Here is a 24,389-nt window from a genome sequence, read left to right as displayed (position 1 = left end):
AAACCCTCTCGCTCTGACGAGTCTTTCGATAGTCGAAAGGCAGTCAGAGCGAGAGCGGGGAGGTTTTGATGATACCTCTGGAAGTGTGGCTGTTTGAGAAGATCCATCCTTCTTGGGAGGGATCTGGGAAAATCTACCATCCACTCCACTACCTCCATGAACCAGTCTTGTGACGGCCAAAAGGGGGCTATCAATGTCATCTTCGTCCCCTTTGAAGCCACAAATTTTCTCAGCACTAGTCCCAGGATTTTGAACGGAGGAAAAGCGTAGACGTCTACGTGAGACCAGTCTAGCAGGAAGGCGTCTACTATCAGAGCTCTGGGGTCTTCCACAACCGAGCAAAAGACTGCCAGCCTTTTGGAAATGAACGTGTCGAAGAGATCCACGTGAGGAGTCCCAAGAGACCAGAGATCTTGGCACACATCTTTGTGTAAGGTCCACTCTGTGTGATGGACCTGGTTCCTCCTGCTGAGCCTGTCCGCCCTCACATTCCTTTCTCCCTGAACGAACCTTGTAAGTAGGGAGATGTTCCTCTGAGACGTCCAAAGTAGAAGATCTTTTGCCAGTTCGTATAGGAACAAGGAGTGAGTCCCTCCTTGTTTCCGAATGTAGGCAAGTGCTGTGGTGTTGTCCACATTTACTTGAACTATTTTGTTCGAAACAAGAGGTTCTAGACTCTTCAGAGCCAGGTGTACGGCGAAGAGCTCTTTGCAGTTTATGTGCCAAGACACCTGTGCTGCTTCCCAGGTGCCTGACACTTCCTTCGAGCCTAATGTTGCTCCCCAACCTTTCTCCGACGCGTCGGAGTACAACACTAGGTCTGGGTTCAGGATTTTCAGGGAGATTCCTTTGTTCTCCTTTAGAGGGGGCAACCACCACTCCAAATGTGGTCTCATTTCCACTGGAATGGGAAAGGCGTCTGAAAGATGTCCGGTCTTCCAACTCCAAGACCTCTTGAGGAAGAATTGAAGAGGGCGTAAATGCAGCCTTCCCAGAGGGAAGAACTGTTCGAGCGAGGAAAGGGTTCCTAGAAGGCTCAGCCATTCCCTCGCCGAAGTCTGTTCCTTCCCTAAGAAGAGAGAGACTACTTGTAAACCTTTTGTGATTCTCTCTTGCGAAGGAAATACTCGAAAACCCCGAGAATCTATCTGAATCCCCAGATAGACTAAGTTCTGTCTGGGGGTCAGTTGTGATTTCTCGAGGTTTACGAGTAATCCCAACGATCTGATCAGGTTCAATGTCAACGTAAGGTCCACCAAGCACTGTCTCTCTGATCTGGCTCTGATGAGCCAATCGTCCAGATACAGAGAGACATTTACACCTTTGAGGTGAAGAAACCTCGCCACATTCTTCATCAGACTTGTGAAGACCTGAGGAGCTGTGGAAAGGCCGAAACACAAGGATCTGAACTGAAAGATCCTTCCCCCCATCATGAAACGGAGGTACTTCTTCGATGAAGGGTGGATCGGGACGTGAAAATAGGCGTCCTGGAGATCCAGAGACACCATCCAATCTCCTTGTCGCATTGACGCAAGAACTGAGGCAGAAGTCTCCATCGAGAACTTCTCCTTCTGAACAAATTTGTTCAGAGAGCTGACGTCTAGTACTGGTCTCCAGCCTCCTGAGGCCTTCGCAACCAGAAAAAGGCGATTGTAAAACCCCGGGGAGTTTTGATCCAGTACTAGTTCTATCGCTCTCTTGTCCCATATCTGATCCACCATCGATCGAAGAGTATCCCTCAGCACAGGATCCTTGTACTTGGCTGACAGTTCCCGCGGTGTTGACGTTAGGGGAGGACTGTCCAGGAAAGGGATACGATATCCCTTCCTTATTACAGACATAGATGAAGCGTCTGTGTTTATACGTGCCCAGGCCTCCACAAATCCCAGGAGCCTGGCACCTACTGGTGCTTGGAGGAGAGAAGCATCATTTTCCCTTTTTAAAGGGACGAAAGGCAGACCTACCTCTCTTCTCAGGAGCCTTCCTTCTTGAGTGAGCTCTGGAGGTAGGGCCACCTCGAAAGGGCTGAACCGATGTACTACTCGGTCCTTTCTTTTCCGTCGCAGTAGCAGGTTTCTTTTTCCTTGCTGACTGAGTAAGAAGGTCTTGAGTCGCCTTCTCAGTTAATGAACGAGAAATGTACCTCACTAACTGAGAAGGGAACAAAAAGTCTGACAATGGAGAGTACAGTAGCGCTGCCCTTTGAGAGTGGGAGACCGCTTTCGTCAAAAAGGCACTATAGACTGTCCTCTTCTTAAGAAGACCTGCTCCAAATAAAGAGGAGATCTCAATCGAGCCATCCTGTACCGCTTTGTCTATACAAGACAAAATACACAGAAGGACTTCTGGTTCGAGTCCTTCAGAATCATGGGCTTTCTTGGACATCACCCCAAGGGACCAATCTAAGAAGTTGAAAACTTCTAATACATGGAAGAGTCCCTTGAGGAGATGATCCAGTTCTGAAATGCCCCAAGTTACGGGCAGAGTTCAAACTTTGTCTTCGTGAAGCGTCGACTAAGGTCGAAAAGTCCGCTTCTGTCGAAGACGGAAGAGAAATGCCCATATTCTCTCCCGTCTGATACCAAATGCCTCGTTTACCAGCTAGTCTCGCTGGGGGCATGCAGAAGACCGTTCTGACCAACTCCTTCGACTTCATCCATGAGTTTAAGGACTGAAGAGCCCTCTTCATCGAAATGGTGGGCTTCATTCTAAGAAAAGACGAAGACTTCTTCGTCTTTGCGCTCGAGAAAAGAGAGCACGGAGAAGGAGGAGCGGCAGGGGTCAAGTCGTCTCCATACTCTTCAAGAAGCAAGGCTGTCAAAACTTTATAGTTCGATAGTCCTTCTCTTCCTTGATACTCGTCTTCCGAGTTTACTTCTAACTCGGGGTCTAGATGAGTCTCCGCTAACAATTCAGGACGTCTTTCCTCTGGGGGAGACAAACTCCTGATAGGAGAGGGACTAAGGGAATGATATTCCTTCCTCTTCAAAGCTTTAATAGAAGCTTCCTTCTTGGAAGGCGCCAACAGCCTAGGCTTCTCTCCATAAAAGGATGACGCCTCCCGCTTGGATGACGCTTCTCGTCCACCAAGCGTCCTGGCTGACGCCTTCCGCTTGTCTGGCTGCTGACGTCTGGATGACGCCTCGCGCCTGGAAGACGCTTCGCTCTCAACTGGCGTCCTAACTGGCGCCAATACCTTGGTTGGAGCCTCGCGCTTATAAGACGCTTTGAATGACGCTTCACGCCTATAAGACGCCTCACGTCTATCTGGCGTTACGTTTCTGCCGTAAGGTTCCCTCAATCTTGATCTTGAAACCGAAGCCTCTGCGGTATGTTTGGAAGCTTCACGTCTGCATGACGCCTCTCGATTTGCAGGGGAGAGAGGACGAGTCTTCTTGATTGGAAGCGAAACGTCCTTCTTACGAGGAGGATCCCTCGCTAACACTCCCACCAAAGAGGCTAGCTGTTCCTGCACCGCCATGAGAATCTTCCTGGAAGTTTCTCCCACGTCATCTTCAATCGTGGGAGAAGTAGCAGGAAAGCGTTCTGCTACGTCCACGTAGGGTGACGCTGACGCCACCTTCGCCTTTTTAATAGACGAGGGAGCTTCATCTGAGAAGCGCTCCGGGCTCGAATCCAATTCAGGTTCTCTCAAATGCCGTTTCAGAGGCCTAGAGAGATCCGAATCCTTCCACCCTCGTTTAGGTGAGGGAGAGGGAGAGGATGAGAAACACTCTCGCAGGACGCTTTTTCTAAAGCGTCCCTGAGCAGCCTGCTGAAAGGATGTCTGACCGTTGGGGATTCCCCACGACCTCCTTAAGGCTTTCGACTTTCCTTCTCCTCTGGGCATGGGAGCTTGGAAGAGGTCTAGGCCTGGGAGCGTCGCAGGGACGATCAAACGCCCCCTCCACAACACTGGGAGAACTCACTTCACTGTAATGATCACTTTCACTAGCCTTACCTTGTAAGTCCGCCATTTTGGACTTCATCTGATGAATCGTAGCCTTCAGATCGGCGATTTCCGAGGCCGATTTAGAAAGTAAAGCTTGTGAATTTGACATATAGGGAGAATCCAACTCATCAGGATTAGAAATAGGATCAATAAAAGGCTCAATAGGCCTTGTACTCACACCTTTCAAACGTCTAACCCTATCCCTCTCTAACTTCTTCAAATAAGAAGTTAAAGTCTTCCATTCTTCTGCATTTAATCCCTCACATTCATGACAGGTATTAGTAGAAGAGCACTGAAACCCCCTACATTTACGACATACAGTGTGAGGATCAACCGAAGCCTTCGGTATCCTCACCCTGCAGCCTACATTCACACACATTCTCACACTTACATTTGAATCAGACATACTGAGAAAAATCCAAAAAGTAAGTCCAAAATCAGTCCACAGTAGCGAATGCCAAAAACACGATCCAGATACGTCACCAAAAAGCCGAGAAACGATGATCAAAGGATGAAATAAGAATCTAAGTCAGGAGGTAATAACAACAATGTTGATACCACCGGCGACAGAGAAAATATGATAGAAAATGGGAATGGTTCCTAGTCCTGCCGCCCAGGGCAGGCCGGTAGATCACCTGACCTACCTGTAGCGAGTGGCGCGAAATTTGAATTTCTGTCGGGGACGACGGAGTCTTAGCTATGTATATATCTGACAGGTAAGTTGATTGTATGAAATTGAAGAGTTTAGCTCACCAGTATCGGGTATTCCCGAAAGTGGGCGGGATCTGTATCACCTACACAAACGATGGCAGCGCCGCCACCGCTGCCATGAATTTGAATTTTCTACTGCCAGGTAAGAAAACGTTAATAAAGCATACAGCTAATGTAATTGTTTGGTAAGTCACTTATGTGAAAATCGGCGATAACCGATTTCCAGAGCTTATCAGCACCAATACGTAACTAGGAATTGGTACATTTCGGTGCTGAAGATCGCCGGTTTTCAGCACTAGACAAGCCACATAAAACTGTATCGCCGATAACCAGGGAATGCATATATGTATAGCTCAATGATTGAGGATACCAATGACCCCCATGAAAAACCAGTCCACAGGATTAACAATGAAGAAGGACAGAGAAAAAGCCTGTATGTTACATGTATAACTCTAAGGAGACTTAAATAGTATGTTAGGGTTGAGATGCTGGTTAAACATTCCACCCTGACAATTACCAGTAATTGTTACTTTATATCAAATAATAGGTATTCATAATCATACTTTTAAATAATTTACTGTTTTATGCTTTTAACCATGTGCCACTTACTTTTTAGGTGTATTCAGTAAAGAGTCAAAGTCAACATCTTCATCATAATCACTCTCAACTTCTTCCACCTTCCTTTTGCTACCTCCTGTACCAATCATGGTTGAGCCCATGACATTTGTGATGATGTTTCCCATCTCAGTCTGAAATAGAAGAAGAACTAACAGCTCATACGAATCTTTGCATTACTTTTATGTTCCATACATAAAAGCTTTTCCTTCTAATTACTGTATAGTACAGTGGTTCGTGAATAGTTAGAATCCGTGAATGTTTGGAACCCTTATAAAAATGCTAATAACAGCCTATTTCGTTAGTTAAAACTCAAGAAAAACCCACTAAAAATTTTCATAATTGGTTTTTTTAAGTTTTATCACAAAAAGTGCATTTCATGTTGAAATTGATAAAAAAAAAAAAACAGGAATTTGTGGATATTTCTCATAGAAAAATACCGCAAATGTGCGAATTTTCTGCGAATAATGCGGGGAAACGTTCCCGAGAGAAATCCGCAAATGTGAGAGTCTGCAGATCCGGAGAACGCGAATACGGGAGGTCCACTGTACATACCTATACTGCATTCTTTCTGGTACTCTGAAGTGTTAATCAGGAATATTTATCCCTAAAATGTTAGGCCCTGACATTCTTTTGCGCAAGGATTCCGTACCAGAAAGAGCCTCCTTCCATATCACATAACAAACATCAGTGCTGCCTAGGGTATTCTTATTGAAATAAAATATCTATAAGTAGCAACATAAAAATGACATATTTATGATAAAATAAAAATTTTTATATACTTACCAAGTAATTATATAGCTATCGGTTTCTAGTATCAGCCCCTAAAATTTTTAATTTGCAATAGCGATTCTTTTGTTTTTGGTGTAGGTAACTAATCCCATCCACTTCTGGGAAGAAGAGGAACAACTGAGCCAGGTGTTTCAATTGGTTTATGCCCTAATATCAATGTAAGGGAAGGAGGGAGGACTCCCACTCTATAATTTATACGTAAATAAAATAACAATTTGTCAAAAATTGTATTTTTCCTAACTATACAAACCTGAGGTCCTTTACAATAGGAAGGTAACTAGCGGCAGCTGGAACAGTCGTAAGCTTTGGTAGTTAACTGCTTGTCTGACAGTGCGCGCACGCGCGACTGGGAGGTGAAAAACCACTTTGCTTTAGGCCCAGGAAAACGCAGAGTGAGGGGTGGTATGAGGTGAGACCTCAGGTTTGTATAGTTATGAAAAATGATATTGTAATGATACAATTAAGTTTGTTCATACTTACCTGGCAGATATATATATAGCTGTATTTTTCCGAATCCGACAGAAATTTAAACACTTACGACACACGCAGTGGGAGTCAGGTGTTTAGTACCCATTCCCGCCGCTGGGAGGCGGGTATCAGGAATCATTCCCATTTTCTATTCATAATTTTTATTTCCACTGTCTCCTGAGGGGAGGTGGGTGGGTACTTGATTACAGTAGACCCTTGACTCACGAACACAATCCGTTCCTAGACCTTGGTCGTGTTCCAAATTGTTCGTGACTCGGAGCTAATTTCCCCATAAGGTTTAATGGGAATAATATTAATTGGTTCTCGACCCCTACGAACCAATATATATTATGTATATTTTGCCTTATTTTACACAGATAATGTAAAAGTCAGTGTAAAAAACCTTAATATATCTAATAATATAATTTAAAATGGTAAACTAACACTATAAAAACGTTTGTAAAGTGAACACTTACTATGACTGGCGAGACTTCTGGCTTGACGGACAAGAGAAGAGGAGGGTGGTGGGTGGGGAGGAGGTTATTGTGCGGAAAGGAGACCCTCCCCCATCCAGGTCGGGGAGATCTCGTTCCAGGAGATTCATCCTTCTAGGTTTTTTTGGTGAACGTTTAATCACAAACTTATCCAATGTCTGTTGCCTTTTCCTTCCTTGCATAACTTTTCTGAAAATGGCTCATTAAATTTTCATTGAGCATATTCACGATCCTGTTCGTAACAATTTTGTCCGGATGATACAATTCAAGGAAGCACTGGAACAATCATTCCACTTTTCCAATGGTGCGGCTTTTATCACATCACTGCTGACATCTGTAACTTCCTCCCCAGCCTCCTTCGTCAGTTGATTTCATTTCTTTATTTCAATGGTTATCTTCCTCTGCACCCTCTTCTCACCATCACTCTTCACTTCTACTTTCACCACCACTCTTCACTTTCTTAGGGCCCATTATGAAGAAAATCACAAGTTTTAGCGCAAAAAATGCTAAGCGAATTGACGAACGTCTTGTACACAATGAGATGAGACAAAGAGCGATGCGTGGGTGACGCCGTGCGTGGGCGGCTGGAGGATGGCTGTTCCATGGCACTCAAACGCTCTCACGTGTGCTGGGCGATTTCGCGCATTTTTTCAAATGTTTTGTGTCTAAAAATTAGTTTGTGAAACAAAGTGAATTGTTATTTTCCAGAAATTTCCAGCATTTTTCAAATGTTCATGTCTCAAAATTAGTTCATGACCCAAACAGAATTTTTATTTTCCGCATTTTTTTTTTGTTCGTATCTCAAAGTTAGTTCGTAGGTCAAGGGTGAAATTTTACCTATAATTTTGGTCGGGGATCGAGTTGTACGTGGGTCAATGCGTTCGTGAGTCAAGGGTCTACTGTATATATATCTGCCAGGTAAGTATGAACAAACTTAATTGTATCATTACAATATCATTTTGTTCATGAAACTTACCTGTCAGATATATATATAGCTGAATCCCACCTTTGTGGTGGGAGTAGAACAGAATAGAGATTTTAGGAAACATATATATGCAGATAATTGATAGCTTGATTCCTTAACTTTATCATTAGCAAGGAATTCGTGGTTACTGCCGCATAAGTCTGCTTGTGCTACTAGAGTTGCCAGCAAGGTAGAGACCTATAAAGCTGGTGCACTCCAGATGATCTGTCAACAGGGGCGAGACCACGACGTGACTTAGACCATGGACCATACAAATGAGGGCAAACGAAGTAAAAACCAAAACCACCTGGCGGGTTAGCCTTACCAAAAGTATTCCCACATAGACTAAGCTAATGGAAGGGAGATCCGCCGCAGGCGGTCCCCAACCACAACCATAACACAAGTTAAAAACTCCCTAAACCATTAAAGGGATAGGATGAGCGCTACCTCCTGCCCCCAAAACAGTGTCTGCAGCGGAGTATAGGTCCGAGCGAGTAACAATTTTCGTATGTTGCTTTTTCACCTCCCGCAGGTAGTGTGAAGCGAACACGAATTGCTTCGCCAATAAGTGGCGCCCAAAATATCTTTGATTGCCATATTTTTGTGAAAAGCCACCGAAGTAGCAATAGCCCTCAACTCGTGGGCTTTCACTTTCAGAAGCTCCATGTCACTTTCACTACACTTCTCATGGGCTTCCTTAACCGTACTTCTTAAGAAGAACGCCAGTGCATTCTTCGACATCGGAAGATCTGGTTTTTTCACAGAGCACCACAAGTTCTCCGAAGAACCTCTGCATGCTCTGGTTCTCTGCAATAAAACTTGAGAGCCCTGACAGGACACAGGACTCTCTCAGCTTCAGGTCCCACTAGCTCCGACAACCCTTTGATCTCGAACGTCCTCGGCCAAGGGTTGGAAGGGTTCTCGTTCTTTGCTAAGAACGTAGGACTTAAGGAACAAACTGCACTATGATCCTTGAAACCCAATATACTTGCGTTATGACTTTGAATTTCGCTAACCACCTCTTAGCCGTCGCCAGAGTGGTTAGGAAAATGGTCTTCTTAGTAAGATTTCCTAAGCGAGGCTAAATGGAGCGGTTTCAAATTGACTCGACATGAGAAAACTTAAGTACCACGTCTAAGTTCCACGATGGTACTTTCGGTTGGAGAACTTTCACAGTCTCAAATGATCTAATGAGATCATGAATGTCTCTATCATTCGCTAAGTTCGAGTCCTCTATGCCTGAAGACTACAGAAAGCGAGCGTTCTGTAGCCTTTAATCGTGGGAACGGCTAGTTTCGCTTCTTTCCTAAGGTGAAGAAGGAAATCTGCTATCTGGCTCACAGAGGTTGAGGTGGAGGAAATGCCCTTCCTTCTGCACCAACTTCTAAAAGACAGCCACTTTGATGGTAAAAACTGCGATTGAGGAGGGCCTCCTTGCTGGTGCAATCGCCGTTGCCACAGGTCTTGAAAAACCCCTCGCTCTGGCCAACTTCTTGATAGTCTGAACGCAGTCAGACTCAGAGCGGGGAGGTTTTTGTGGTACCTCTCGAAGTGGGGCTGTCTGAGTAGATCTTTCCTTAGGGGTGGGCAGAGTCCTTGGAAAGTCTACTAGGAAGGACATCACCTCCGTGAACCAGTCGACGCTGGCCAGAAGGGGGCGATGAGGGTCATTCTCGCTCCCTCTGATGCAGCGAACTTCCTCATTACTTCCCCAGAGGATTTTGAATGGGGGAAAAGCGTAAAATGTCTAGTCCCGACCAATTCCACAGTAGGGCGTCTACTGCCACTGCTCCCGGGTCCAGGCAAACTGCGGGGAAGCAAATACAGCGGAAGTCTCTTCGTTCGGGAAGTTGCGAAAACGTCCACATGAGGACGTCCCCACAGCTTCCATAGCGCCTGGCATACTTCCTGATGAAGGGTCCATTCCGTCGGCAGAAGCTGTCCTTGCCGACTGAGAAGGTCCGCTCGCACGTTTTCCATGCCTGACACAAATCTTGTCAAGAATCGTGACGTTTTGCGACTTCGCCCAAATCAGGATATTCTTCGCGATGGCGAACAGAGAAGGAGAGTGAGTTCCCCCCTGTTTCCTGAGGTATGCCAAGGCTGTGGTGTTGTCCGAGTTTATCTGAACCACTTTGTTGGAGACTTCCTCTTGGAAGAACCTTAGAGCAAGGTAAAACCGCTGAAAGTTCTTTTAGATTGATGTGCCAGGACACCTGTTCCCCTCTCCAGGTGCCTGACACTTCTCTCCCTCCCAGTGTTGCTCCCCAACCCGTGGAGGACGTGTCGGAGAACAACACTAGGTCGGGGTTCCGAAGCTTGAGCGAAAGTCCTTCCACAAGCTTCTTTGGATCCGACCACCATTTGAGGTGCTTTTTCACTTCTTCCGTCAAAAACAAGACCTCTTCCCAGATCCTGTTTTTGCGTGACCAATTGCTTGAGAGGAAGAACTGAAGTGGTCGGAGGTGCAACCTTCCCAGAGAAACAAACTTCTCCAGTGAGGAAATGGTCCCCAGCAGACTCATCCATTCCCTCACCGAGCATGTTTCCTTCCCTAGAAAGGCTGACACTTTGTCCAGCATTGAAGTTGTCGCCCCTGGGACGGAAAAGCCCCGAAAAGCCACTGAGTCCATCTGAATCCCCAGATAGACTAAGGATTGAGAAGGAGTCAGATGCGACTTTTCGGAGAATTCACCAGAAGTCCCAGGGACCTCGCTAACGACAGAGTCGTGTGAAGGTCCTTCAGACACCGGTCTTGCGATGAGGCTCGAATAAGCCAGTCGTCTAGGTAGAGAGAGATCCTTATTTCCGCAAGATGGAGCCACCTCGCAACGTTCTTCGTAAGAACGGTGAACACCATCGGCGCCGTGCTGAGACCGAAGCAGAGAGCCCTGAATTGGGAAAAACCTTCCCTTTTCAGGACAAAACCGCAGGGTATTTCCTTGAGCGGCGGGGATGGATGGGGACGTGAAAGTATGCGTCCTGAAGGTCTAAAGAGACCATCCAATCCCCCGTCTTAAGGCTGCAAGCACGGATTGAGGTGTCTCCATCTTGAACTTCTGCTTGGTAACGAAGCGATTTAGACTGCTGACATCCAGAACGGGGCGCCACCCCCCTGACTGCTTCGGCACTAGGAACAGACAGTTGTAAAACCCGGAGAACTCCGGTCGAAGACCTGTTCCACTGCCGCTGCTTCTCGATCATTTGATCTAGTAGATCGTGAAGCACTTTCTGCTTTTCTCCCTGATACGAAGGAGACAAATCCTTTGGTGTCCGAAGACAGCGGGGGTAACATCAGGAAAGGGAATTCTGTACCCCTTCTTGACGATGTCCAGAGACCAAGCGTCGGCACCTCTCTCTTCCCAAGCTTTCGCGAAATGTAGAAGTCTGGCCCCTACCGGTGGCTGAAGGACTTCCCTCTCACTTCTTGCTCTTGGAAGGAGCGGGAGTCTTGCCTCTGAAAAGAGCCTCTTCCTCGAGGGGCTGGCTTCGAGGAAGAAGCAGATCGAAAGGGCTTCGATTTCTTCAAGCAGAGGCCCCAGAAGACCGAAGTAGGTAGGTCTTCCTAGAAGACTGTGCCAGAAGGTCTTGGGTTGCTTTCTCCTGGAGACTGGCAGCTATGTCCTTTACCATAGACTGGGGGAAGAGATGTTCTGAGAAAGGAGCGAAAAGAAGATCCGCTTTTTGCGCGGTGAGACCGACTTTGCAGTAAAATTGCAAAAAAGTGCTCTCTTCTTAAGCAGTCCCGTGCTGAAATGAGCAGCCAATTCCTCAGAACCATCCCTGACGGCCTTGTCCATGCAAGACAATACACTGGACAGCTCCCCCAGACTGATGGAATCAGAACTCCTGGACCTGGCATCCAATACTCCTAGACACCAGTCAAGAAAATAAAGACCTCTAGTGTCCTGAAGAGGCCTTTAAGGTGAAAGTCTAACTCACTATGCGTCCAAGAGACCTTAGAGGAAGACAGAAAAGATCTTCTGGCGGCATCCACAATACTAACCAGTCTCCTTGACTGAGGCTGGAAGCTTAACTCCGACGTTTTCTCCCGTCTCATACCACATACCAGCTTTGCCACAAAGTCTTGAAGGTGGTAAACCGAAAGAAGTCTTGCCTGAAGCTTTCCTCTTTTCCATCCAATCATGGACCTTTCGAAAAGTTTGCTTCGTAGAAAGCGACTTCTTCATTTTCACAAAGCCCGAGATCTTAGTAGCTTTGGATGAGGAAAACTGAGAGGGAGGAGTACGTGGAGCTTCAGGTTGGAAAGTGTCTGCAAAGACTGACTGTAGCAAACGAGTCAAAACCTTGTAGTCCGTCGAAACTGGAGCCAACTGCTGTTCTTCGTCCACTTCGACAGAAAAGCGAACACTAATTTCCTCTTCAGACACTGGAGAAGTCGGAGGAAGTAAAGAAGAGTCACGAGCTTTCTCAAAAGAGAAAGAGAGAGCGGCGAACAGGAAGAGTTCCCGCTTCCTGCTTGCCGGTCTTGGCGGAGGGGTGGAAAACTGACGTCCGTAGGCGCGCGCTTGGGGTCCTCGAGGAAGCCAATCTACTGGCGCCGACTGAAGCGCGCTCGCCGCAACAGGTGTACACCTGGCGTCCACTGTCGGCGCGCTGAGCGTCCACTGCGCGCGCCGAGCGTTCCACTAAAACGCGCTGAGCGTCCACTGGCGCTCGCTTACCTTGCAACCGAATCACGCTCGGCGTCCACTAAAGCGCGCTTGACTTTCACAGAAGTGCGCTTCGGCATCTAAAGAAACGCGCTTCTTATCAACAAGTTTTGTAGCAGCGGAAACAACCGCTTCACGAGAGCGAGAAACGAATTTCTCGCCTCCTCTAGAAAGTTGCTGGGGAGCAGAACGAACTCTAGAGGATACTCAAAACAAACGGAGAGAGAGACGGAGCGGGAGATTGAGGGAGAGAACGCCTCGACCTCTTCACAGGAAGATTGTCATCCTTCTTACGGCGACGTGGAACAGTCTCTCTCGAAGAAAAAACATCTCGAAGTTGCTCCTGAAGAGACTGGAGAATCTTGCTGTAGGTGGAATGAAGCCTCCTTTTCTGGGGAGGGGCTGATCCTGTGAGCAGGCGAGTGGCGAGGGGACGCCTTCTTCCTACTCCCAGGGAACGCCCACCTTCACGCACCCCTTAGAGCGACTGCGGCGCTCGAAAAGAAACACTAGGAAAGACTCCGCCTCCGAATAATCCTTACGCTTATTCTGGCGGAGGGAAAAGCAGACAAACGCACTATCAGGCGACGAGCAAAGTTCCGGAGAACAACTTGGACGTGAAGCGTCCCGAACGCGAGCCGTCCTTTTCAGCGGACGTGATGCGGTATGAGAGCTCCACCCCTTGCGCGGGGAGGAAGCTTCAGAAGAAGAAAAGCACTCCTTGAGAAGACGTGCACGCGCACGCTCCTTGGCAGTCTGGGTAGGTTCGTCAGAAGCTGCCGAAGGCACGCCAGATCGGTTTGGGGTGGGGGTTCCTCGTAATCCTCCTTCGACTTTCGACATGCTCTCTCCCCGTAATCTGGGAGTCAAGCAGAGGTCTAGGTCTAGAGGCGGAATGAGGCCGATCTGACGCACCCTCCACTACACAAGGGGCACTTTCACTGCACTTCTCTTCACTTTTGCTGTCCAGAGCTAACACTTTTGATTCTAAGTTACGAATCGATTCAAGAATTAGCGATAAAGTATTACCTTCTACCGACACTGTTTCAGGGGCCGGAGGCAACACTACAGGGGTAGGAGCATAATCTACAGAAGGAGGGAGTTACAGGAGAATCATTAAAATCTTACCTACCTGAAACACTCCTGGAGGAAGACCTCCTTAACCTATCTCGCTCAAGTTTCTTAAGATAGGTTTCATATGCCTTCCATTCCGACTCTGTTAATCTTTCACACTCCTTACAACGACTTTCAAAATGATATTGTTAGAATACAATAAAGTTTTGTACATACTTACCCGGCAGATATATACTTAGCTTATGTCTCTGACGTCCGACAGAAATTCGAATTTCGCGGCACACGCTGCAGGTAGGTCAGGTGATCTACCCCCCTGCCCGCTGGGTGGCAGGAATAGGAAACCGTTCCCCTTCCTAGAACCAGATTTTCTCTTCCACCTGTCTCCTGAGGGGAGGCTGGGTGGGCCATTCATCGTATATATCTGCCGGGTAAGTATGTACAAAACTTTATTGTATTCTAACAATATCATTTCTGGGCTCAGCTCGTGTCGCTGCGCGAAATATCCTTTAATCTATTATTTCTAGGGTAAATGTACTAACACATACCAGAGAATAAATAAAATAAAGAAAAAGGTCAGTATAACTGACTCGCTCACACCTCCAAGAGGGTGTCGGTATGAACCTAGGCAGTGAGACCACTACCACGAGCCAAATGCCAATAGAAATCTCCCACTACAAAAACCCTCCATGAGGAGAGAGAACCACCCCAGAGGAGGCCAGCTCGTAACCTACTTACTAACTCCAATCCCGATGCTGCCAGACCCTGCTGCCCGCCTCAGGTGGCCATCCTTTTCAGTTTATGCGCACACGAGTCACACGTGCTATTTTCTCTCTGTGTTTTTTTTTGTGGCCTTTCGTTGGATTTATCTATAATGGAGCGTGCAGCTATCGCAGCAGCTAAGTTAAGTACTCAGTATTTATGGTTAGTTGGTTTTTTCCGGCCCTGAGACAGTGTTTGCCGTTTTTTAGGTATAAATACGAACTCGGGGTCGGAAGCATGGCAGCATGGTTCTGCCTCGTGGTGGGTTCGTTCTTGGTCTCCCATACCTAGAAACATCCCCTTATCTATGTACGCTCTATATTTAGTTATCCGTTTTACTTAGGGTACTGTCTACTCAGTTTGTCATGCATGCATGTCTTTACCTTATGTAGGCTTCTTCTTTCCAGACCCTAGTCCCGGCTCGTTAGTATCGGCCTCTGACTAGCTTGAGTGGTAGACTTTCCTTCGGTTAGTCGTACACTCCTGGATTTTTTCTCCTACTATGATTGTTTTCTTTCTTTTATTTTTTTTTATTTAATTGTACCATGTATTTTGTTATGGTTAGGTTAGTTAGGCGCTGGCTTAGCCTAGGTCCTGGCTCATTGAGCCTATACTACCGCTCATCAGTTCGGTTGCTTCCCTATAGCATCTCTCTGATCAGTTGGTTTTGGCCCAGTGGGCCTCTATGCTACTGCTTTTCAGTTCAGTTGCTTCCGATAGCATCTCTCTGATCAGTTGGTTTGTCCTAGGCTTAGTTGTCTTGTTTTGGTCTTACCGCCTCGTGGTCACTACGCGATCACGAGACAGCCAGACGCCTGCCAGTCACCTTCCCCCCCCTCCCGCTCTTCCATAGAGTCGGGGAGGGTGGGTCGGGTCTGCCCACGCTCGCTCCACATACCCGAGCCTGCTTCCCTCTCTCCCCCAGGCGGAGGGGCCAGGGAGACGGGACAGACCCAGACTGGACTCGACCTCTCCGGCTTCTCGGTCCGGCCGGGTGGTAATGTGGTGGGGGGTACTGGCCCTTTCCCCCCATCCGTTGCTTCCTTGTCGCTCCGGGTTCGCTCGAGACCTGTATGTCTTCTCGCTCTTTCCTAACTTACTAGGGCTCCTTTCCTGATCGGAGTCCTGGCATCCAGCGGAAAGATGTTAGTCCACCCAGTAGAGTGGACCGGAACATACAGTGGGTCCCTGCTAACCTTACCGTATTGCGAGTTACTACATCGCTAGCCAAATGGACTTGATCGGTTCGTTTGAGTTTTAGGTTTTAAGTGTTATTAGATTAACTATAAGTTTTATCTTAAGTACCTAAACCTTCCCCCCCCCTTTACGTGTCTTACCGGATCTCTCCGGGAATTGATAGCCTATTTCAGCGAAGCAGGGGGGTTATGCCCAAATTTTTTCCGAGCTCCGGCATGCAACGGAAGTTCTTCGGTCCTTTAGCCTGTAAGTGATATTCTTTAATATAACTCATGTGTCTTCCCACTTACAGGCCACCAACTGTGAGCATCCGGGATGCGCCGCCACACTTCAGGACCCATGTGGACACGAAGTTTGCCGGTCCCATGCTCCATGCGCGACTCTGCACGGGGGACATCCAGGTCTGGTACCATGAGACGTGTACCATATGTTACGATCGGTGAGCCAGCTTTTAGAAGGGGTAAGTATTCCATCTCCGGTAGCTGCTCCGCTTCTGTTTTAGTGCTTAAGTTTTTCATCATTCACTTTAACTTAAGGCATCTAAGTTTAAGTTATACTTTAAGTTTTAGTTTTAAGTGATTCTTAAATCTAATCTACGCCCTCTCTCCAGGCGCCGGCAGTGAGGGATACCGCACTGGCAACCCTGCGGGCCTGGGTCGGCGGTTTTGGGAAGAACGCCGCCAAGGGTATGCCCTACATCTTAGAGAAGCGGTTGCGCTGTTAATCTTCCCCGGAGGCAAGGCGACAGGATACGTCGACCAGTAGAGGCGGCCCCGACTATCGCCTTCATCCAACAACAGCTGGCTGCCTCATTAACTGACCAAGAACCAGGATATCTACCACGGATGTCGCGACTTTAGATATTAATGTGGAAACCTATAGGTAAGTGTAGTACGACCTGTTGGTCCGAGGGTATGGTACGGGTGGACCACCCAAGGGTCACCCTTGGGCGTAACTGTTTCTTCTACTCCTGCAACCTCTCCATCCTTCCAAGGCTTTACAGGTGATGAATTGTATACTCCTCCTGACGCACTTCGGTTAGACCTAAGGTCAAGGGTCAAGCAGTGAAATCCTTGACTAAGACGTCGTCGTCGTCTAAGAAGACGACTTCGGCGTCATCCTCCTCGCGTAAGTCTCCGGCTGGGGGAATCCCGAGCAGACAGGTCTAAAGCTTCTAGCTCCGGCTCTAAGTCCTCCCGAGGAAGTAAATCCTCCAGAGAGAGATCTCGCACCCCGGCAGAGTCACCAGTTCCGCTACCCTTGGTTCCGATTCAGAGCCACCCTCCACCTCCGCAGCAGCTCCGGCCTTGGACTCCAATGCTGGCCTGTTGCGACAGGTGGGCGACCTGGTTGGGTCCCTAAAGAGTAGCATGGAACAAATGATCTCTCGTTTGTCGGATAGGATTACTTCCCAGGACTCCATTATAGCCGGACTGAGAGAAGCCCCTCTAGCCTCTCCTCCACTTTCCAATACGAGTGGAACTCAGCTTCCTCCGTATGACTCGCTACCTCCGTTCTCGATGAACAATCCATGGAGAGTAGCGTCATACGCCCCCTTCCAAGACGGTCTCATTTCTATACCGGAATTTGGAACTCGAAGGATAGAGGACTTCGAGTTCTACCGGAAGACCTCCAGCCTCCGTTCATAGGCTACGCAAGGCTTACAGCTTCAGCCATGGTTTCGGGATGATAGGGTACCAAAGGAGACAGTCCTCTATTCACGAGACCAGGCTCAGAGAGAATGGCTCAGGGTGTTTTAGAGGACATGGATTGTTCTAATACCAAGATACAACCTTTTAAGAGTCCCTTTACCATTTCACAATGGATGAGAGTACCGCTCCCGTTCCTGACAAAGATCGCGAGGTCTACCATCCCAGCGGCCCAGAAGGGGGAACCCATGCCTCAATTGAAGGAAGCAGATCCACATCTCCGTTACTCCCCTCAGCCGGAGAATTGTGGGAAGACTTGCCAAACACCTTCTCAGCTGGCAAACTCAAACCGGACTGTGCTATGGAGCAGTTTTGGTGAAAAGCTACCCAGGCTCCCAGATAGCCTTATTCAGGCTGAATTTGACGCGAAATCGCGATTAGCCAGGTCAATTAACTCTATGGCTATGTCCGAGGTAGCAACCATAGCCTATGGCTCAGAACCGCTTTTTAAACTCATGACCAAAGCCCTGACTCAAACGGTAACAGTCGGATATGTTTGAGTTTGCCACTGCTAGAACGAATTGTAGGAAGCATGTCCTACAAGAGGCAACCATTCGACATGAGCCGAATAGGTACTCTCGTCTAACATCTGGGAGCAGATCTCTCCCAGAAGCTATGGTGAAGGAAGTCCAGTCAGAGGCTACGAGGCTGAACCAGAGCCTTAAGGACCGTTGGGGCCTTACGGCTAAGAGGAGACAAGACTAACACCTAAAGGTAAGGGACAGACGGAAACCTAGGCGTTTCCATCCTTACCAGAAAAAGCAGCCACGCTTTCCTCAGCAAGTTTCCAGCGGTGCCCTTAGTGCAAACAGCCCAACCTTCCACTTCTAAAGCTCAATCACAACCAATTTATGTGATCCCTCCCCTCAGCCTCAGGCCCTCCACCTCTTACCGCCATCTCTTCCAGCTTACAATCAAGCCTTCGAGAGTCAAGCTTCACAGAAGTATGACCGCTCGGGTAAGGGAGGCAGAGGTAAGCGTTCCTTTCGTGGGAGAGGGTCGGGAGGCCCCTTTAATAGGGGAAAGCACTTCAGAGGAGGCCGAGGCGGTTACCAGAACCAATGAAGAACTTCAGGTAGGAGGGAGGCTGTTTCACTTTCGCCACCGGTGGAACTTCAGCGTAATGTGGCTCAGAGCATAGATTGTCAAAAGCCAGGGCCTTGGGGGAAGCTTGGTTGACGAACCCCACCTCCATCCATTGACCTTTCCGTCAACTTCCTTCCAAGGAATTGACAGAGTACGCAGAGGACCTCCTTCAGAAAGGAGCTATAGCGAGAGTCAAGAGATTAAAATTTCAAGGTCGCTTGTTCAGCGTGCCAAAAGAAAGGCTCACAAAAAAGAGGGTAATCTTAGACTTGTCCCGCTTAAACTTAGCCATCCGCTGCGACAAGTTCAAGATGCTCACGATCTCGCAGGTGCGACCTTACTTCCTCGTGGGCCCGTCATCCCCTCTATCGATCTTACAGACGCTACTATCAATATCCCTATTGCAAGACACTTCCGTCCATATCTGGGTTTCAAGATAGGAGGACAGGCATTCTCCTTCAAGGTAGTTCCCTTCGGACTCAACGTGGCACCCAGGGTGTTCACGAAACTAGCGGAAGTGGTAGTGCAACAACTCAGGTCACAAGGGATTATGGTAGTAGCGTATCTCGACGATTGGTTGATCTGGGCTTCAACAGTCGAGGAATGCAACAGAGCTACACTGAAAGTGATTCAGTTCCTGGAATATCTAGGCTTCAAGATAAACAGACCAAGTCAAGACTCTCTCCAGAGTCAAACTTTCAGTGGCTGGGCATTCAATGGAATCTATCCTCCATACTCTGTCGATTCCATCAACCAAAAGGAAAGAAATAGCGAAGTCAGTCAAGCAATTTCTAAGTCACAAACTGGCGGTCAAGGAGGGCTCAGGAGAGGATCCTGGCTCTCTCCAGTTTGCATCAGTGACGAACGTCTTAATGAAAGCCAAACTGAAAGACCTAACCAGAATCTGGCGCTCACGAGCAAATGTCAGGTCCAGGGACAACTATCCTCAGTCCTCTGATTCTAAAGAATCGACTTCGGCCGTGGGCGAAAGTCAAGAATTTGTCAGTGTCAGTACCCCTTCAGTTCCCTACCACCAGGGATCACCATCCACACAGACGCGTCCTTAAGCGGTGGGGAGGGTATTCCCAGGTCAAAAAGGTTCAAGAACTTGGTCACCTCAGTTCAGTCAGTTCCATATAAACGTACTGGAGGCAATGGCAGTGTTCTTGACTCTAAAAAGGTTGCGCCCACCAAAGTACTCCCACATAAAGCTAGTTCTGGACAGCGCAGTGGTAGTAAACATGTATAAACAGGGAGGCTCCAAGTTCACGTCATCTAATCAGTCATGGTAGCCATCTTCTCCCTGGCAGACAAGTTCAGTTGGCATCTCTCCTCCACTCACATAGCTGGAGTGAGAAACGTCATAGCAGACGCGTTATCCCGATCAGTGCCCCTAGAGTCGGAATGGTCACTGGACAACAGTTCGTTCCAATGATCCTTCAAAGAGTTCCAGGGCTACAGGTGGTCTCTTCGCATCTCCAGCGAATCACAACTGCCGTGTTATGTAGCCCCCAACCTGGACCCTCTGGGCCTATGCACGGACGCCCTGGCTCTAGGACTGGAACCAATGGAAGAAGATTTATGTCTTTCCTCCCAGTGAATCTTCTTATGAAAGTTTTAAACAAACTCAGGACATTCAAGGGTTTCAAGTGGCTCTAGTAGCCCCCAGACTGGCCGAAGAGCAATTGGTATCCCCTAATTCTGGAACTGGGCCTTCGTCCTCTTCGGATCCCCAATCCCAGGCTCTCCCAGTCAGTACAAACGAAGACTGTGTTCGCTTCCTCAGGGATTCTCAAAACCCTAACTTTATGGATTTCATGAAGTTTGCGGCAAAATGAGATGCGAATATTGACCCTCAGAATATTCTCTTCTTGGAATCCGATAAAAGGGATTCAACTTTGAGACAGTATGATGCTGCTGTCAAAAAGTTAGCATCTTCCTGAGAGAATCAGATATTAGAATCATGGACAATTAATTCAGCTATATCCTTTTTCAGATCCTTATTTGAAAAAGGTTTAGCAGCTAGCACGATTACGACAAACAAGTCAGCCTTGAAAAAGATATTTCAATTTGGGTTCAACATAGACTTGACGGATTCCTACTTCTCGTCTATTCCTAAGGCTGTGCTAGACTTAGACCTTCTGTAAGGCCTACGTCAGTTTCATGGTTCTTAAACGATGTTCTAAAACTGGCTTCAGAAACCGATAATGACACATGCTCGTTTATAATGCTCTTAAGAAAAACCCTGTTTTTATTGAGCTTAACTTCAGGAGCAAGAATTTCAGAACTGTCGGCTTTTATCAGAGATCGATCATATTCAATTCCTTCCCACAGGGGAAGTCCTACTTTCTCCGGAACGTAGCTTTTTAGCAAAGAATGAAGATCCTTTGATGAGGTGGGAACCTTGGAAGGTACTACCCCTTCCCACAAGATGTATCTCTTTGCCCAATTACAACCTTACGAGCCTTTCTGTCCAGGACCTCCTCATCCTCATCGGGTCCCCTCTTTTAAGAGGGAAAAGGTGGAACTTTATCCATTAAAGGCATCAGGCAACAAGCCGTTACTTTATTAAGCAAGCCAATCCTGACTCTTTCCCGAAAGCACCAATGATGTCAGGGCAGTAGCCACCTCAATTAATTATTTCCAACACATGAACTTCGATGAGTTGAAAAAGTATACCGGATGGAAATCGCCGACAGTGTTCAAACGTCATTACCTTAAGTCCTTGGAAGCTCTGAAATTTTCAGCAGTAGCAGAGGGTAACATAGTTTCCCCTGACTCTAGTTAATTTGTAGTAGAAGATTCAGTCCTCCTTTCTACCTGCTTCACCCAACAGTTCGTCTATTCCTGCCGTGTTCATTTACATTCACCTTGTGTCTTAGCTGCTTTTATGATGATGTAGTGGGTGCCCCTTATTTTTTTGCTAGGGACACTCACAGATGATTATAGATATTGATCTCATGGATGTTACCCCTCCATTTTTATTTTTTATGCTAGGGATACACTCTTATTTATAATGGTTACGGGTTTGTATATTAAGTCATATACATTCCTTATATATTATCATTGTTGATTAATTTGTTCATTTGATTATTTTAATGCTATTATATTTTGATACATGCCTTACACAGATACCATTTTGTTACATGTAAGCCAATTTACCTCTGTACATATGTAAATTACCTTATGATAAGAAACATGATTAGAATTAAGTGTAATTTAAGCATATTTCTATTTTGTATCACTGTGATTTTTGTATCTTTCAGCAATTATATTCTTTTTTATATTTATTTTCTCTTTTATTTGAGACCTATTCTGATTTAATTTTATTACTTTTGTTTACAATCTTGTGCTATTTCTCTGGTACGATTTCGCGCAGCGACACGAGCTGAGCCCAGAAAAGGGATTTTGACGTAAGGAAAAATCTATTTCTGGGCGATTGGCTCGTGTCGCCAGCAAAATCCCACCCTACCCATCCCTTCGCCCAAGATTGTCTGCTAACTTCAGGATGGCCACAGAGGCGCAGCAGTCGGCAGCATGGGATGGAGTAGTAGTAGTACGAGCTGCTCACTCTGTGGGTCGGCTCTCCTCATGGAGGGTTTTTGTAGTGGGAGATTTCTATTGGCATTTGGCTTGTGGTAGTGGTCTCACTCGCCTAGTGTTCATACCGACACCCTCTTGGAGGGTGAGCGAGTCAGTTATACTGACCTTTTTCTTTATTTATTTTATTCTCTGGTATGTGTTAGTACATTTACCCTAGAAAATAATAGATTAAAGGATATTTCGCTGGCGACACGAGCCAATCGCCCAGAAATAGATTTTTCCTTACGTCAAAATCCCTTTTTGTACATGCAACTTCCCGGCAGATATATACTTAGCTGATTGACACCCTTGGTGGTGGGTAAGAGACAACTATTTACTGAATAGACAGGTACACAACATACGTTGTAGGTAATAATAAATAAAACCTTGGTTCCTACTTGTTCAGGTGGAAGATTCCATGGCTAATGCCTAGGATCTGCTTGCGCCTCAAGAGCCTCAGCGAGGATGTGACCTATGGCTAAGAGTTCTTGTGGGTCTGTCGATGGGGTCTTATCCATTTTACTCGACAGAGCCTCTTACATGACAATATGCCTATGACTAGTGGCATAATTAAGGAGCACAACACCGATCCCGATCACCTGATCCTAACACGAGGGTTAGTGCTTAAGTTGAAAAGAGTTATCCCCAAACTCCTTTCAAACAACCCAAAGAAAAAACACGACGTTAACTAAAATTTAACTCACTAGTTAAGGATCAGTATCGGCTCCCTATCCCAGCAATGTATCCGCAGACACGTATCAACCAAGAGAGAAGGATCTCTCGTAGGTTATCTTGACATCCTTCGGATATGGAAGTCAACACAGATTTGCATCTCCGTATGACAGCTAATATGTCCTTATGACATATTGTTAAGGAAAGAACAAGAATACAGAAAAAGCTCGCACTTCATGCGCTTTTAATTCTCAGCTGTTTGAAGGAATCATCAATGCACTTGTCAAGTGCTTAGGAGATCACATTGTCTCAAAGAAGGCCAGGGCATTCTTTGATATAGATCTCTTCTGGGTGAAGCCTGGAGCCTGGCTAGCGCCTCGCGCCTGGCTGGAGCCTTGCGCCTGAAATGGCGCCTAGAGCCTGGCTGGAGCCTTGCGCCTGGCTGGCGCCTCGCGCCTGGCTGGAGCTTGCAGTCCTTGCGTCTGGCTGGCGCCTTGCGCCTGGAGCTTGGCAGAAGACTTCATGATTACTGTCTATGAGTCTGCATGCCTCAAGAGTTTCAGCGAGGTAGGGACCTATGACTGACAAACCCTTTTGGATCATGTCAATGGGGGCTAGCCCGCTTACAGACAGAGCCTTCTCGGATCGTGCCAATGGGGGCTGACCCACTTTACATGGCAGAGCCTTACCTGTATCATATCAGGAATGGGGACTAGCCCTCTTACATGACAGAGCTTTAGGTTTCTCTTTACTGGAAGGAGCCTTGCGCCTGGATGGATCCTCAATCCTGACTGGAGCCTAGCCTTGAAGGAGCCTGGCACCTGGATGGCGCCTGGCTTGGCTTCTAGAGCCTGGCTGGCTTCTAGAGCCTGGCTGGCTCCTAGAGCCTGGCTGGCTCCTAGAGCCTGGCTGGCTCCTAGAGCCTGGCTGGCTCCTAGAGCCTGGCTGGCTCCTAGAGCCTGGCTGGCTCCTAGAGCCTGGCTGGCGCCTCGCGCCTGGCTTGGTTCCTCCACACTTGCTGGAGCTTCGAGCTTGGAAGAGTCTCTAGGGCTGTCTGGCGATGTCCACATCGGACACTCTTATATCTGTCCGATTGTTCGCCTCTGGCGCATTTGCGCCAGGTTGGAGGCCCGCTCCTTCTCAGTATCCGGCCATGACAGAGTTCCTTGGAAACTGTCCGCCTCTGGCGTTTTTTCGCCTGTAATTGCAATTTGGCGCTTGGCTGGCGCTACATTGTCCGAGAGTCCTGAACAACCACATAGTTTATCAGGAGACTGGAGAAGGGTGGAAGAAATTCTTCCCCTTTGAGCTTTTTGGCCCCTGGCAAGGGGAGGTGATTTTAGTCAGCTACACCCAGTAGACGACAGGATATCTAACATAGAGAGAGAAGAGTCTTTCCTCCGAGGAGGATCCTTCGTGAAAACACTTCTTTTGCTAACAGATCTCTTCTTACATGTTGATGAGTTCCTCGTTTGCAGAATCTTCCCTATCCTTGTTGCGAGGAAGGGAAGGAGTCTGGAAGTCGAAGGAGACTCTGAGCTGAAATTGGGCGGAACCCTGATTTCTAGCTCTTATTGTATTCTTCTGAATACCTTCTGGGAAGCATTTTGAGCCCTCATCGCACCCGAAGACTCTGTAGGC

The 24,389-nt window shown here is 47.3% G+C and overlaps 1 protein-coding gene across 1 annotated transcript in view; it reads right to left on the bottom strand.

Annotated features, from left to right (window-relative positions):
- The window catches only part of LOC135202108 (protein germ cell-less-like), a 184,185-nt gene that overhangs the window by 124,093 nt on the left and 35,703 nt on the right, over positions 1 to 24,389 (bottom strand). Inside the window, exon 2 of the mRNA XM_064231362.1 lies at positions 5,273 to 5,412. Coding sequence (XP_064087432.1) covers positions 5,273 to 5,406 — 134 coding nt within the window. The 5' untranslated portion in view covers positions 5,407 to 5,412. The remainder of the gene's footprint in view (positions 1 to 5,272; positions 5,413 to 24,389) is intronic.

This window comes from Macrobrachium nipponense, chromosome 23, assembly GCF_015104395.2.
Source record: "Macrobrachium nipponense isolate FS-2020 chromosome 23, ASM1510439v2, whole genome shotgun sequence".
NCBI classification, from domain to species: domain Eukaryota; kingdom Metazoa; phylum Arthropoda; class Malacostraca; order Decapoda; family Palaemonidae; genus Macrobrachium; species Macrobrachium nipponense.
Note: the sequence above shows the minus strand (reverse complement) of the source record. Positions and strands in the feature narration are given on the sequence as shown.